The sequence below is a fragment of the Lipotes vexillifer genome, unplaced genomic scaffold (assembly GCF_000442215.2).
Source record: "Lipotes vexillifer unplaced genomic scaffold, Lipotes_vexillifer_v1.1 scaffold942, whole genome shotgun sequence".
In the NCBI taxonomy this organism is placed as follows: domain Eukaryota; kingdom Metazoa; phylum Chordata; class Mammalia; order Artiodactyla; family Lipotidae; genus Lipotes; species Lipotes vexillifer.
In genome coordinates, this window is record NW_006798282.1 from 796,340 (window position 1) to 812,740 (window position 16,401).

General features: G+C 56.8%; 1 protein-coding gene across 3 annotated transcripts in view; it reads left to right on the top strand.

Annotated features, from left to right (window-relative positions):
- PTH1R (parathyroid hormone 1 receptor) overlaps positions 1-16,401 on the top strand; it is a 26,132-nt gene that overhangs the window by 3,894 nt on the left and 5,837 nt on the right. For 2 of the 3 annotated variants that reach the window (XM_007470259.1, XM_007470261.1), the window contains 6 exons: positions 1,090-1,212; positions 12,008-12,110; positions 14,025-14,159; positions 15,775-15,885; positions 15,997-16,115; positions 16,284-16,378. In XM_007470259.1, coding sequence (XP_007470321.1) covers positions 1,138-1,212; positions 12,008-12,110; positions 14,025-14,159; positions 15,775-15,885; positions 15,997-16,115; positions 16,284-16,378 — 638 coding nt within the window. In that variant the 5' untranslated portion in view covers positions 1,090-1,137. Of the gene's footprint in view, positions 59-1,089; positions 1,213-12,007; positions 12,111-14,024; positions 14,160-15,774; positions 15,886-15,996; positions 16,116-16,283; positions 16,379-16,401 lie in introns of all 3 variants that reach the window. The other variant, XM_007470260.1, reaches the window with a different exon arrangement.

The window sequence follows — 16,401 nt, forward strand, 5'->3', positions numbered from 1 at the left end:
GCTGTCGGGGGATCCCCGACACCCATGGCTAGGCGGGGGCCGCGGCGGCGCGCTCGGAGTAAGTCGGGGTTGGGGGCCAGCGGCGAGGGGAGCGGGCTGGAGTTGGGTAGGGTGACTCCGGGCCTGACCGGGGCGGGCGGGCTGGTTTGTCTCGGTGTCAGTCAGCGGCGCCTCTTCGGAGCCCCGTGGAGCCGCCAGCCCCGCGCCGCTCGGCTCTTTAGCTTTTTTGGAAACTTGCAAATGTTTTCGTAGAGAGAAAAGGGGGAGGGGAGGGAGGGAGCGAGGGAGTGACCGAAACGGAGCTCGGGGCTGCTGGAAGAACGGAGGCCAAGGCCGGGGGAGCTTGAGACGGACTGACAGACAGGCAGAGAGACCGGGCGTCCCGGCCGCAGGCGCGCTCTAGCGGCGCGGGCGCAGGCGGGGCTCCGGCCGAGGATGGGGAGGGAGTGCCGGAGGCGGCCGCGGACGGGATGAGGATCAGAGGGGGCCGAGGGGCAAGGAGCTGGCGGCCCGATCGCCGAAGGGCTCAGTGTCTTTGCAAAGTTGGGATCGAGTACCCAAGCTGCACGCCCGGAGCTGCGCAAAACGCGTCCCCCCACTCCGCCCCCCTACTTGCGCTAGCCGCGGAGCTAAAAATAACAGCCCGTTCGCCCCCTGCAGACCGCGACCCCAACCCCTCCCCCTCTCCCTCCCCCACTGGGCGTGGGGCAAAGCCACAGCTCCCAGTTCCCCAAAAGAAAAAAAAACAAAAGAAAAGAAAAGAAAAGGCGGTGCGGGGGGAGAGGGGGGCGGGGGGCGGGCCGGGGGCGGGGGGCCCGGCCATATGGATGTGATTTCTCCTCTCTGAGGCAGACGGGCAGCTCCGCAGCTCTCGGCGCCCGCCCGCCGCCCGCCCGGCCCCCGGCTGCCTCCCTTCCTCCCTCCCTCTCTCTCCTTTGCGCTCGCTCCCTAGCCCTCAGCGCATGGGCCCCGCGCCGGGCCCCGGGGCCTCGGGCCGCCTGGCCTCCGGGGTCCCCTAGGCCCTGGCGTGGGCGGGGCAGCCCGGCCTGACGCAGCTCTGTACCCCACCACCACCACCACCACCACCAGGGCCGGCAGCGGCGGCTGCCCCGAGGGACGGGGCCCTAGGCGGTGGCGATGGGGGCCGCCCGGATCGCGCCCGGCCTGGCGCTCCTGCTGTGCTGCCCAGTGCTCAGCTCCGCATACGTGCTGGTAAGTCCCCCGCTCGCAGTCCAGGACAGGCTTCGGGCTTGCTCTGGGGTCCCTGGGCGGGGGCTGGGGCTGGGGGGAAGGTGTCCAGGGCTCAGAGGCTTGAGTTCCCCCAGTATCCTGAACTTCGGGTGGGCGTCCCCTCTGGCCCGGGATCCTCGGTGCCTGCTGTCTCTGGGGTGTCTGAACTCTGGGTTCCAGATGCCTAAGATTTCCCTATTTCTGAAGACTCGGTTGGGGTCCCAGGTCTGGAAATCTGTGGTTAGGGTCCTCCTGTCTTCTGCTTCTCTGGGCATCACTGCTCTGTGTCTCCCTGGAAGATGACAGTGTGATCTAGCAGAAGATTAGGCTTTGGCCCTGATGTAGGGTCACACAGACTTTGCTTTGGGGTCCTCTGTTTTCTGCAAGTTTTGTTTGCAATCTGGGACACAGGGCTGTGGGTCTGAGGTCAGGGGGTAGGATTTAAGGGCCCCTCAAGCTCTCACCTTCACATGCACACACACACATGCGTGCACTCATGCCCAGCTTCACCCAGACTGGAAGATGTCTGCCCAGGGAGGTGGGTATGGTGTGGCATGGAGGAGGGATGGAGCTCCCCTGAAGGAGACTGACCTCACAGAACACTCCCACCAGAGAAACATGCTCCGGTGAGTGAGGAGACCCACATTCGGACCCTCCTGAGAGCAGAGGCCAAGAGGGGACCAGAGAGAGAAGAAGCGACAGATAAGCTTAGAGAGAGAGAAGAGAAAGACAGAGACAAAGAAGATGGGGGTGAGAGCTCCCCGGAGCAGGAGGAGTAGATAGACCAAGAATAGCAGAGAAAAATAGGGAGAGACTGGTGGAGGCCAAGAGCTGGAGACAAAGAGCTGAGTACCCTCCTCAGACTGGGCCAGGGTCTGGGGACCATTTCCTGGGGAGTCAGTCAGATCCCACGGCAGCCCTGTCCTGGGGGATCAGCAGTTGCTGAGGAGACTGTCTGCCTGTGTCTGACTTCAAGGGCCCCGCTGCCTCCCCCTCACCTCCCAGGTGCGGCTATTTGCCATCTAGAGGCACAGGCAGGCAGCCTGCCCCCGACCAGCTCCCTATCCCGGGGCATCTAGAGGCACAGGCAGGCAGCCTGCCCCTGACCAGCTCCCTATCCGGGTGGAGCCCCAGGCGGGAAGGCAGGAGCTCTTGGATTCCTCCAGCTCTGCCACTGCCTGTGTAACCTTGGGCTGTCCTTCTCCACGCCTCAGTTTCCCTATATCTGTAAAAAGACACCAAGAAGGAAACATTTGCCTGAGAATCCCTTGATCTGAGGCCCTCCTCTCCTCTGCTGGCCTCAGTATACCCCATTCGTTGTTGTCCATGCCCACACAGCATGGCACCCCAAAGCCAGAGACATCGCCCCATACAAGGATTTGTTGATAAGGAAACTGAGGTTCAAAGACCATCAGCACCCTGTGCAGGGATGCTCCAAACACTGGTGAATGCCAGGCCAGAGCCACTCTCCCAGCCTCCCCTGGGGCCAGGCTCACCTTTCCCAGGGCCCCTTCCAGGGTGTGTGGGCATAGCCACTGTGCAGAGCCAGCCAGTGTGGTCTGTGTGCACACATGTGTGCAAGTGACTGTAGGGGAAGAGACAGGGTGATGGGCGTGGGTGACCTGTGAGTATATCTGTGTGTCCGAGCAGGGCTCTGTGGGACTCAGCATGGTATTCTCCGGGTCTGCGTAAGTGCGAGTGTCTGAGACCTTGTGTGAGCTCACGTGTGTCTGAGGCTGTGGTCTGCACATGACTTGTAGAAGCATGGTTACGCATGTGTGTGTGTGTGTGTGTGTGTGTGTGTGTGTGTGTGTGGTCACATGTGCATCCAGGTCTATTGTTTTCTTGTTTTTATTTAATAAATGCTTCTGTAGTGCTGTCTGCTTGCCAGATGTGCATCCTCTATTGTTTTCTTGTTTTTATTTAATAAATGCTTCTGTAGTGCTGTCTGCTTGCCAGAAACTGTTCTAAGCACTTTACAATATTAGCTAGTTTAATCTTTCCAACAACCGTCTGAGAAAGGTTCTGTTATTGTCCCCTTTAACTGACCTTCACACAACCGATATGACCACTATATGTTGCATGTCAACAAGTGCCAAGCCCTGTGCCTCTATGAGGGACCCACACTGATTTCCAGGGAAGCTGAGGCACATGCAGAGAATTTGCCCAGCTTAGCCCTGGCCCAAGGCTGAGGGTAGGAAAGGAGGAGGGATGCCAGGGCTGGGTCTGCCCTGGGACCTTGTTGGGACATCTATGGCTGCACGCTCAGGCCGTGAGTGCAGTGAACCTTCCGTGGCTCCGGGGACAGAGGATATGGCCTGAGGGTCACCCAACACCCTGTAGGCCCCCTGGCCTCAGCTGGAGCCAGCAGGAAACTGAGAGTCTGCCAGCTCCCTCTCCTAAACCCAGGGGATACTGCTTCCACCCTCAGCTGATGGGCCCTGTCACCAAACCTATATGCTGCCTGCCCAGCTGGCCCCAGGACCAGGCTCACATCGTCCTCCATGAGGGAGGGACCTCATGGTCGGAGGACCAAAAAGTGTCCCACTGGGAGGACACTGGCTGTGGCCAGACTCAGCTGGTCCATCTCGTGCCTTACAGAAGAGAGTAGCTGTGAGGTTGGGAGTCAGGTGGGGTGAAGTTTGGAGGAAGGGATGGGCCCACAGATTGTGAGTGGGAGGAAACGGGTGGTCTTATCCTTGGGGATGCCTCATCCTAAGGACACCCTCAGCATGCACGCTTGTGAAGGAGAAACTGCAGTGGGAGAGGCTGAAGGTCAGCGTTGTGGGGTTGGGAGGCTTAGAGTGTAGAGATATGACCTCAGGGTCGGACTCAGGAGAGATTGTGGTAGGTGGGACCCAGGGAACCATTCTCAGCAGGCTCCAAGGGCAGCTCAGCCAAGGGGCTCACTTTTAAAGACAGGAAGGAACCAACACGTATTGAACAGTGGCCATTCCCCAGATTCTGACCTAGAAATGGTCACAAATATTTTCTCATTCCATCTGTTCATCCACCCATTTTATGGGAAAGGGCCCTGAGGGTCACACAGTGAGTCTGTGGCAGAGGTGGGATTTGAACCCAAGTCTTCAGACTCCTGCACTGAGCTTCTCCCTCCAAAGCAGGGTGAGGGCTCATGCTGGCAGGAGATCCCTATGTCCCACTTAGGCTTTCTTTTTCTTCCTTTTCTCTCTTTCTTTTCTTTTCTTTTTTTTTTTTTTTTAAGTAGAATCCTTTGGTTATTTTACTTTTATTTTCTTATTTTAATTTCATAACTAATACTGGAATATGTTCTTTCTTATAAAAGAGTCAAGTAATACGGATTAAACAGAAGTTATCCTTGATTACTCCCAAACCCATTCCCTATTCTAGAGAAAACAATTTTAAACAGTGTGGGTGGGGGATGTCCTCCCAGATCTTTTTCTGTATATTTCCAAACAGGTACCTTTTTGTGTGCATATAAAGTAGATAGTTTTATTCTGTCATTTGCTGTCTGTTTGTTTTTATAAATTTATTTATTTAATTTATTTATTATCTTTGGCTGCGTTGGGTTTGTTGCTGTGCATGGGCTTCAGTAGTTGTGGCTCACGGGCTCTAGAGCGCAGGCTCAGTAGTTGTGGCGCGTGGGCTTAGTTGCTCCGTGGCACGTGGGATCTTCCCGGACCAGGGCTCGAACCCATGTCCCCTGCATTGGCAGGCGGATTCCTAACCACTGTGCCACCAGGGAAGCCCCTCTATTTGTTTTTTAGTAAATAATAGCAGTGTGTAGATAGGGCTCTGCCATATGCATTTTTCTACTTAAAGGTGTGTCTTGGAGATCTTCATGTCAGTAAATATAAATCTTTTTAAATGCTGCATAGTGTTCCAAAACCTGAGATTCATTAAGCAGTCCCTAGGAATGTACATTTAGATAGTTTCATGTGTGTTTGTATGAGTGTGTGTGTGTGTGTGTGTGTGTGTGTGTGTGTGTGTGTGTGTGTGTGAGAGAGAGAGAGAGAGAGAGAGAGAGAGAGAGAGATTCCAGATGGTGGCGGGGAAACTCCTTGAAGTGCCTTCTCATGTCCTTGTGTGACCATTTCCCTGTAGGATATTTCTAGATTCTGTCATTGCTGGGTCTGAGAACATGCATATTTTTTATTTTAATAGATATGGCCAAACTGCCCTCTAAAAAGCCCGTGTGGGTTTATACTCAACACTAGGAATGACGGAGGAGGTCTCTTCCCCACACCCTCTGTCTCACAGGGTAGCCCAAAGATTCTTTTCCTCACCTTTGCCATGGTGTCTCTTGCCATTTTAATATGCCAATTACCAGTGAGCTTTTGGACTTTTACATTGGCTTATTGTCCATCTTCCAAGAGCTTGCTCAGAGCCATTACCCGTCTTGCTACGGGTTATTTGTCTTTTTCGTATTGATTCGTTGAAGCTTTTTATATCACCTGCCCTTAAACACCTCCACCCTCCACCCCAGCTCTGGGAGCTGCCTGTGGACAGAGCAGGAGGAGGGGGGCCCGAGCCCTCCCGGGAACTCGGGTTTTCTTCGGAATGTTTTAATGAGGCATCAAGAGGCCTCCCCCAGATTCCTGTTGTGGGCCTTCTGGGGACACTCCCTGGTCCGGCCACCACATCAGGAAGGCAGCTCTTTCAGAGAGCCCCCAGGAAAAAGAAAGGGTGGAGTGGGGGGTTTGCGGATGCCTGAAATTGTCTGCAAAATATAGTGTGACTGGGAGAGGGTGCAAAGTTTTGCTCAGATTCTCAAAGACATCAGAAACCTCCAAACCTTTCAGAACCCCAACTCTGGGACCTGCCTTGTGCAGAGGTGAGACCTGGTAGGATTCTGTTCGGCTGACCAGGTTATGGTTAGGTTAGGTCATACCATCCTTCTGGGCCTTGGTCTCCAAGCCCAGGTAGAGGCCACTTATGAAGATCCACAGGGTCCTAGCAGCCAACTCTGCCATCCCAGGCTCCATCCCACTGCCTGCCCTGAAGGCCTCCACGCTGGCCAGGATGAGAGGCGTCACAGTGCCTCCCCCCAGCCCCTCCCAGCCCCGAACACAGGCAGCCTGTTCAGGAAGGCCAGGCGAAGGGGAGGAAAAGTCAGCACTTGTCAGCCGTGCCGTGGTGGGGCAGGAGCGTCCCCGGCAGGGAACCCGTCCCAGCCTGCTCAGGCCAGCCAGCCAGACAGAAGGCAGCAAGGGCAGGGAGCAGTGCCTAGCCAGCTGGCATGGGAGACATCGAGGGGTGCCAGCACAGGTCCCAGTAGTGGCACCTGGAGAAGAGGGGCAGGAAGGCCAGGAGGTCATGAGGGGGGTCTCCTGTTAGCCAAGGTTTTCTCCTTCTGGCTTTTCGGAAGGTACAAACTCTCCTTCCTCCTAATACGAGGGTGCAACTATCCTCTGCCCAGTTAGAGCTGAGCGCAAGCTGCCATCACCAACGCCATCACCACCTGATCACCTCTAAGTCTACCTCCATTCCTGAATTACCTTTGTGGAAGCTGCCTTAGGTGCTCTGCAAAGAGGCTCTTGCTTGACACAGTGAAAGATAAAATCCAGAAGAACTCTGCGGAAAACTGGTATTGAGGCTGGCACTAGAGGATCCATGTGGCAGGGTACTTCCTCCTTTCTTTCCCTGCCTCTGGGGTTGTTGCTTCAGTATCAAGCAGACCTTAGCTCCATTCCTGGCCCTCTTCTTTCTAACTGTACTCTCGCCTCAGTGGCCTCATTCGTAAGATGGGGATGTTGAAGGAGATGTGGTTAAAGCTCCAGGGGCAATGGCTGGTGCCAACATGTAGAGGGGCTCTCATGGGGTGGGTCACATCCAGGGATGAATGTTGGTAGATCTGCTTTCTCTAGAGGTGAGCAAGAAGCCAGCAGCTGTCTTCCCCTGGGGGAGCAGGCTGACGCCAGTCAGAGCCATGGATGAGATGACCCAAGAGGGCATCCTGAGGCTGACACCAAGCAGCAGAAGGAGCCTCTTTCCCAGAGACAGAGGTGTCAGCAGCTGAAGAAGAATCCCTTGTATTTATTTCCTCCTTTGTTTTGCCTGGAGGAGGGGAATGTAGGCATGTCTGGGATCACAGACAGCAAGTGTGTGGAATTTGGCAGTTAGGAGGGGAACTGAGAGGAGTGGCCCTCATTTGGTCAGTGGCACGAAACTGACTCTCCACCACCACTGTCACCATCCCACCTCCATCACCATCATTAGCCTTGACATCGCCCCACTCACTGTCTTCACCTCCACCCCCACTGCCACCATCACTGTCACCTGCAGCTCCAACACCATTCTCACTGGGGTCTCCCTGGGAGCTGAGTTAGAAGGAGCTGCTTGCCCCCTGGTGGGAGGGGTACTGAGCAGATGGCTTTTCTCTTCTTTGAGCTTCTGAACTCAGGAAATGAGAAGCACATCCGGGCTTCTTGACCACACATTACTTTCTCTCTGAGACAGCAGCTTCTATGTTTGTAGATAACATACTAGCTTCCAGCCCCCATTGGCACCCTGCCTGTGGCCCCACAAATACCATCCCTAGGCTCCCAGCCCACTTCTCTCCCTGCATATTCACACACTGCAGACCATGCACATGTGTGCACACAGGAAGGTTCCATGTTGGAGGGTTGAACATGGGGAGAGTGCTACAGCCAAGCCCTACAATGGTTAGGTCAGGGGAAGTCAGCCCTAACCCAAGACTGTAGGAGGGGTGTGGGAGGAAGAGGGGTTCGGGACACCTGGCACCAGGGCTAGGTGACCCTATCAGTGGTGGGTACGGACTAACTGACCCTTGGCCATGACCCAGCTCCAGGTCCCTCAGTCCTCATCCGTGAGACCCGAGATGCACAGACGCTCTGGATCTAAAATGATGCAAGTCTGAGTCCTCCTTACCAGGAGCTAGGCCACGAAGAACTGAACTCTGCAGGGGGAAAGGGGCTGGTCGGGGAGGGCGCAGCGGATGGAGTGGCCAGGCCAGGAGGAGAATCAGAGCTATCAGCATTTTCTGCATCACTCCATTAGAAAAGACCTCACGCAGGGCAGGGGCAGAGGAGGGGCCCTCCTGCCCCTTAAGCCCAAGTGTAGGGGTCTGGCAGTGACCCTGAATCTTAGTGTGAGTCCAGAAATGCAGGGAGATATTGGGGTGTCCTTTCACCCCAAAAGCTTGCCAGGCAGACCTCACCTGCAGGCCCTCCTGTACTCCCTGCTCCCAATCCTCCTTGGAGTCCCACCACCCACCTGCTCCTCACTGTGGCCCCCTGGTCTCAGTCATTACTCGGACAGTCTCCCCCTGCCTGTCTGGGTCCTGAGCCTGGGGGCACCCATGGTGCCCGGCAGCACAGTGGCCCATAGCCAGAGGCGGGGAGCCATGACTGCGTGCTGCTGCTGACCCAGTGGTAACAATAGCAACCAGCTTTTTGTGGGCCCCGCCCCTGCCCAAGCTTTTCATACGGGACCTCATTTAACCCTCACAACAGCCCTATTATTATCTTGATTTTACACATGGGAGACTGAGGCACAAGGGTTAAACAGCTTTGTCAAAGATACAAAGCCAGTCAGTGGTGGAGACAGGATTCAAGTTCTGGTGCTGGTGGCAGAATCTCCTTAGATGAGGAGAGGGTGCAGCTGGAGGGAGAGGTGATGGACGAATTCCAGGCAGGGGAGCTGTACTGTAAAGCAAGTGGGGATGCTCTTGGTGTAGAGCTGCCCTCCACTCCTTGGGAAAGTGCTCTCTTGACTCCTTGGCTTGAATTCTTGCTGCAGTGGCAGTTCTGCCATGATTGGGTGACAGAGAAATGGGTCGTACAGTCCAGGGAGGCCAGAGATGGTGCCACCGTCCCTGTGGGTGAAGGAATCTGGGGGCTATCTGGTGCCTGAAGCACATAGCTTCCCCTCTCCTGGGCATTCCCAGACCCACCAGGAAATGAGACTCCAGAAAAGAGAGGATGTGCCTCCTCTTGGCCACAGAGTGCAGCAGTAGCAGTAGGTGGTGGCTGAGCAGTTGCCTTGGGCCTGTGAGAGGATGTGTGGGTCAGTTCCTGGTCATCACCCAGCTGCACACCTGTCTGTCTGTCAGTCTGCCAAATGGGCAGTTTTCAACCCATGGCTGCCTGCCTTTAGTCTAGGCCATCAGCCGTAACCCTCAGTGGGTTACATCAGTGGGCTAGTCTGTCTATCGGGAGGGCTGGTGTGCCAGACTTTGGGGACTGGTGGAAGCCTGTCAGCCACTCAGGAGCTTTTCCTCAGCTGGAAAAAAATCTGGTGATTATCTGTTCATCTTGAAAGAGATGAAGGTGGGCAGAAGGAGAAGGGGTGGCGGAGAAGGGGGCATGCTGAGGGAGTAAGGATAAGGCGACAGGAAAGGTGGTACCGGCCGTGGTTGCTGAGGGAGTAAGGATAAGGCGACGGGAGAGGTGGTGCCGGCCGTGGTTGCTGAGGGAGTAAGGATAAGGCGACGGGAGAGGTGGTGCTGACCGTGGTTACGGGGCTGGTGGCAGTGATGGTGCTGAGGTTGCCTTTGGTGGTAATGGTGCTGGTGGGACGGTGATGGCAATGCTGGTGGTAACACTGGAGGTGGTGGTGATGGTCACGGTGGTAATCGTGCTGGTGGAAACAGCACTGGTGGTGGTGATGGTAATGATGTTCTACCAGTTGTGATGGTGATGATGGGGGGTATACCGATGGTAACAGTAGTTAGTGCTCACGGGGGTAATGGTGCTGCTGCCGCTGCTGGTGGTATCAGTGGGATTGGCGGTGGGCGGCGTGGTGGTGTTGGTTGTGGTGGTGATGGTGGTGGTGGTTACTGACAGAGGTACTAGTTGCAATAATGGAAATGGAGGTGGAAGGGTGCTGTAGTGGGGGTGGGATGGGCAGGGCAGCTGCCCAGGGATCAGACCCCTCAGCAGCTTGGATCCCCAATGCCAGAGGCACAGAGACAACTTCAGGTTAGTCTTGGAGCCCCCTGGCTTAGGGAAAACCCGAGTTGTCCTCCCTCAAGCCCCATCTCCCCAGGGCTACTTCTGGCCCAGCCTGCTCAGCCTTCGCTGCGGGTGGGGGAAGTTAGGGGAGCTGTAGGGGCCAGCAGCAAGCACGTGGGAATCTCTCCAGCCCTTCCTGGGCATTGGGTCCAGCTGAGATCTCAGGGTCCAACTCAGACGCCAGTGATCCGCGAAAGCACGGACACCCACAGACATGCAGGCTAATGAGCAACCGTATCACACCTTCGCAGACACACACACGCGGACCTTTGCCCAGAAACATAGGTACACATGCCTGTTCACAGACACCTCAGGCTCACGTCCCAGATGTGCATGCTGGACGATCCCCACGTGAGAATATACAGAGACAGGGGCACACACGAGTGCACACACCAGCCAGACAGCGTTGTGCGCGGCCACTCAAGGCTGTGCCGCCACTCACGCGCACACGCAAAGACGCGCACGCGCCTCTGCTAAGTGAAACCAGCAGAACCCAATCCCAGCCGAGCCAACTGGAGACTCCTTGGCCCTAGAAGCCCTTGCTGCTGCCACCGAGGGACTCGGTCAATTAACTTCTCCCTGCAGCGGTCTCCCTGACCCTCCCGGCCGGCTGCCCGCCCCCGCATAATGGGGCCCGCCCCCTTCCCCCCACCTCCACCTCCCTCCCCTGCCTCCTCTGGGCTCTCCCACCCTCCAAAGCTCCGCTCAGACTGTAGGGACCCGGCCCTGACAGGGGATGTCTGAGGGGATGCAGCTCTGCCTGTTGAAGGTCTAAGGGAACCAGGCTCTGTCCTGGGGGTCTGCGGGGACATGGCCCTGACTTGGGGCTGAAGGTGGGTTTCTGAGGGGATGCATTAACCTCTTGTGGGTCCCACTCATGGGAGTGGCTGGGCTTGGGCACACTGAGTTTTTCCCAGGGCGGGATGTTGCCTTTACCCTCTGACTTCCTTCCAACCCTAAGTCAGGGAAACAGAGGCTCAGAGTGAGTCCCATCTCACCCCCACCTCCGTGACGTTCCTGCTCCCTTCCTTAAAATGATGCCAGTGAATCCTCGTGGGTGGCAGCCAATACCCAGGGTGTACGTGCTGGAAGGAAAGAAAGGAAGGACATTCCAGGCAGAGGGAACAGCAGGAGCAAAGGCCTGTCCACATCATCAGAACACAGGGTCTACTTGGATGTAGGGCAACTTCCAGATAAGCAATGGGTGTGGGTGACTCCCACCCACAGCCTGCACAGGAGTGCCCCGCCCAAACCCAGACCACTTGCCAGCAATTTCTCCATCCTCTCCCTCTTGGGACCTCAAGGGTGGGAGGAGTTAAGGCACTCTCCATTCACGGGGAAAGCACTGACTGGGGAGAGGGCCAGGATGGAAATTGGTGACTCCCAAGGTCCCGAGGGCACTAGGACTTGAAGGAATCCAGGCCCCCGTTTGTTTCCCCAGAGTTCACCACCCCTTATCCACCCCCTCTCCACCCAGGTCCCCAATAGACAGCCAGGATCCTGTGAGGATCCACCCTGGGACATTCCATCCCTTTCCCATGTACCCCTGGGGAACAGACTGGACAGAGAATATCAGTGGCTGCAGCCTATGGGGTTACTATCGGGCAAGCAGGGGACAGCACCCCTCCCCCTTTTTTCCCTATGGTGGGGCAGGCCCTTCCCCTTGAAGCCGAGGCTTCCCGTCTGTACAATGGAGCTACATAAGGCAGATTTCCCGCATTCTTTGGAAAGGGGGGGGGGAATCCCTCAAGGAGGCTGGGATAGTTGTGGAGTCTGCCGCTCTGCTGGGAAGTCCTGCTGCAATCTGACCTTCGGCTTGGTAGGTGGATGCAGATGACGTCATGACCAAAGAGGAGCAGATCTTCTTGCTGCACCGTGCCCAGGCCCAATGTGAGAAGCGGCTCAAAGAAGTCCTGCAGAGGCCAGGTGGGGGCGGGGCTCAAGGAGGAGGGTCTGGGGGCAAGGTCAGGAGACAGAGGGGCCAGAGGAAGGTGGGAGTCCAGGATGCAGAACCAAGTGGCACCAAGGGAGGGGAGGTCCAGGTAAAGTGGGCCAGGCCAAAGTGAGGACCAAAAATGGGGTGAGTCAGGTGAGATTAAAGTCAGCAGGCTCAGAGGTGCACTGAGCCTCCCCTCCCAGGGTGGGGATAGGAGGTTATGGAGGCCACTACTGTCTGAATTACCTCGAACTGGCTTAGATCTAGTGAGGCACACCACGATCAGGAGCACTGACGAGGGCTCCAGACCCCGCTGGAGTGGGCTGGGACAGCTTCCTGCAGGAGGAGGAGCTATCCAATGCAGGTGCAGAAGGAAGAATAGGTCTTTGAAAAAGGCCCCCTGGGCAAAGGGCAAGGCAGGGGTGTCCAGGGTCAGGAGAATGGGGCTGGAAGGGCAGGAGAATAGAGGGGTACGGATGGGATTCTATGTCAGCCACATCCACTGTCCAGTAAAGGGTTCTTGATGGGGTAGGAAGGCTTCCTTCTACCAACACGGCATCTCCGTGGGACCCCTGCCACAGTGAAGCTGGGAGGGGCACTCACCTGACCTCACAGCTCCTGCCCCAGTCTCAAGCTGGTCTCTTCCTTGAGTCCATTTCCTGGAAGCGGAAATGGAGCTTCATTAGCAACCATCCAGGCCTCTGACTTCTGTCTGATTAATCTCCTCAACCTGGAAGAGGCCCAGACCCCACCTGACTGGCAGGCAAGAACAGCTTCCTCCCCTGAGCTGGCCCTCAGACTGCTGGGAGAGGATGCTGATGCACACCCAGGATGCAAGCACACAGTGACATACCCTGGAGCCCGCAGACTTTGCTCCCATTCACAGGGAGCAAAGGGACTCACATGGTCTCTGCAGTCACAGCCCTGCCCACACTGGCCCCACCAGTGGCTCCCTGGTCCCCTGCCCCAGTCGCATCAGGGTCTGGGCGGTCCTGAACGCAGCCGTCTTTCTGGTTGTGGAAGCATGGAGGCACCTCCCTCTGCCCTCTCTTTGTTCACGATGGAGGCCTTCCCTTCCCACTCTACCTCATCCTGCTACCCCCACCCTACTGATGCCCCAGGGTGCGGGCAGGAAAATGGGCACAGCCATTCTATTCCAGCCCAGGGTGTCTGCGCTCAGCTTCTCATTGTTGCCACAAACCCCGACATGGGAGGGCCAGGGGGCCTTGGCTTGGGCTGTAGCTGAAGGTTAGATAATGAGGAAGACTTTCAGCAAGGAAGAGAGACCTCAGGCATCTCTCCAGTGGAGGGAAAGGCCAGGCCCCATCTCAGATGGAGAGTCCCCAGGGTCCCTTGTGGAAGCTGTGAACCCCTTACTCGGGTATCCTAGGGCAGGGGATGGGGTAGGTGGGCTCATCTGTCTTCCCTTGACAACTGCACACTCTTGCTCTTGTCTTTCGCACCACCAGCTTCTCGACCTACACAGCGCTCTGGCCAGGCTTCATTTTCACTGTTTCACCTCTGTTGACATCACCACTACTGTCTACTTTTGCCATGCGCCCCCTGGTGGGGCCTTCGCCTCCTGCGTGGGCTTTGGCTGTGACTCCTGGGTCAGACATTTCTGCTCAGATTTACCGCTCAACCCACTCACTGGTTGATCCCACACCTGAATTGTGTTCGTTACCATTTGAACCCCTTGTTTACAGTCTCCATGCTGACTGATTACTTCTGCACCTGGCAAGCCCTTTACAGTTTGTAAAGCACGTCCCTACCTGTCACCAGCCTAGGTGTCAGCAGGGCAGGGGACAGCCCCCATTGTACAAAGGGGGAGTCTGAGGCAGGAGGGTACCCTGGGTCTTCTGCTGTAGTGCTGTCAACAGCCATAACTGCCCTAATTTCTCCAGCTGACATAATGGAATCAGGCAAAGGATGGGCATCTGCAACCACATCAGGGAAGCCCAAGAAAGAGAAGGCATCTGGGAAGCTCTACCCTGAGTCTGAGGAGGACAAGGAGGTGTCCACTGGCAGCAGGCACCGAGGTACGTCTGTGCTTCCATGCATCCATCTGAGACCGACTCGGACCCACCTGCCCCACTGCTCTACAGCCTTCATGTGAGCTCATGCTCCTCGGCTCTTGTAGAAGGGGAGGTGCTAGGAGGAGACTCAGCCCAGGGGGCAGAGTGTGGAGGGGGCAGGCAAGCTGGATGGACTAGGGCCCCCAGGAGATGTGGGCAGAGAACTTGACCGCACACCTCAGGGGTAGACCCAGGGCTGTGGCCCCTCCCATGGAGAGAGGTGACAGAGAACCCGGGAGACAGAGGGGCAGGGAGGGGCTGGGAGAGACCCAGAGACAAAGAGAGGCAGGAAGAGACAGAGGGGACCAGGAGGCATGCACTGGGACTGGGACTCAGGGTGTCAGAGGAGGGTGCATCAAGACACATAGTGGGGTTGGCCATAGAGACAGAGCAGGACAGAAGGGCGGCCGTGAAGGGGCGGGGCCAGACTGTGGGACAAGGAGGGCAGAAGAGAAGAGAAGGGAGGGAGATGCGGGCTGCATTGTCCCTCAGGGAGGTAAGGAGAGACAAACGCAGAGCCCAGGCTGCAGCCACAGGGCCAGTTTGAACCGGCTGGGTGGGCAGCAGATTCCAGATGGGCCACATCTGGGAGGCTGTGGTCACCCTGTGGCTCCCCAGGGATCAGAGGGAATTGTGGGCCTGGCCAGGCGGGGCTGGGAATATGGTGCCCAGGACAGAGAGCCTTTCACCAAGCTGGGGTGGGTCTGGCCGTCAAGGCAACCTTCCAGGGTGGCTGGAGAGTCCTGTGGTTGGAGCCCTTCAGGGGGAAAGAAGGAAGCTGGGAGTGGAAAGTGGAAGATTCAGAGGCTGGAGACTCTCCAAGGTCACTTAGCATCCCTGCTGTGAGGCTGGAGCCCCAAAGTGGGATGTGTCGCCCTGCCTTGAATCCCACAGTTAGCACTTAGATTTGGGGGATTATATGTACCCGTACAAGTGGTCACCGGAGTCTCATAGCAGGTGCTCAGGGCGGGTCTCGGATAGTGGTGGAAGTGCATATCAATCCCAATTTCCCAATGAAGAAACTGAAGTACAAAGAGGGTAGACACCTGCATGAGGTGGGCAGCTCTGCAGGAGTCCAGCGGGCACTGGAAACTAGGCCTTCTTCCTCTAGTCCGTGGTCCCTGGGCAAGGAGCACGTGGGAAACATTCTCAGCTGAGGGACATTTAGTCTGGGAACCTGCTCTTCTTTAGCGACACCTGGAAGGTGGGACCAAGAACAGAGAGAAAAGAGAGAGGCCTGGCTGAGCACCAGAGGAGGGCAGGGGCCTGGGCTGTATGACCTTGGTGAATCACTCACCTCTCTTGGCCTCCACCAGCCAATCTAGAAAATAGGACCATTACCAGCACCTGCATAGAGGGTCTGTAGGGAATTCTATGAGGCCGGGTGGGGTGCAGGGCACAGTAGGGAGTGAGGGCTCAATACATTCTCTCCAGAATGCTCCAGGCCTGAGTTCTCCAGTCTTGGGGCACACCTATCCCTGAGGGAGCCAGAGACCACAGGTGTGTTTATTCCTCTGGGTCACTAACCATGGATCTGACTGATGTCCCCCACCTTTTCTGTCTATCTCTGTGGTCACAGGGCGCCCCTGCCTGCCAGAGTGGGACCACATCCTGTGCTGGCCGCTGGGGGCACCAGGTGAGGTGGTGGCCATGCCCTGTCCTGACTACATTTATGACTTCAATCATAAAGGTAAGGCGGGCTGGAGTAGGGTGGGGACCACAGGGATGTCAGGACTTGGAGCTCAGGGCTTCAGTGGTTCCAGACCTCTCTGCCTGCCCTGACCCTCCTACGGACCCGCAGGCCATGCCTACCGTCGCTGTGACCGTAATGGCAGCTGGGAGCTGGTGCCAGGGCACAACCGGACATGGGCCAACTACAGCGAGTGTGTCAAGTTCCTGACCAATGAGACTCGTGAACGGGTGCGAGGCTTCCCCCTCCCTAACCTGACCCGTGTAAGGCCACCCCACTCCACTGTTGACACCTGAACCTAGTCCTGACTCCTCCAGCAACCTTAAAGTGGCCTCTGACCCTTAACCTGATGCGCACCGCAGTCCCAGGGCTCTGACAGTAACTCCCCACCTGCACAGGAGGTGTTTGACCGCCTGGGCATGATCTACACCGTGGGCTACTCCGTCTCGCTGGCCTCTCTCACCGTGGCTGTCCTCATCCTGGCCTACTTTAGGTGGGCGGGGCGGGGAGTGGGGC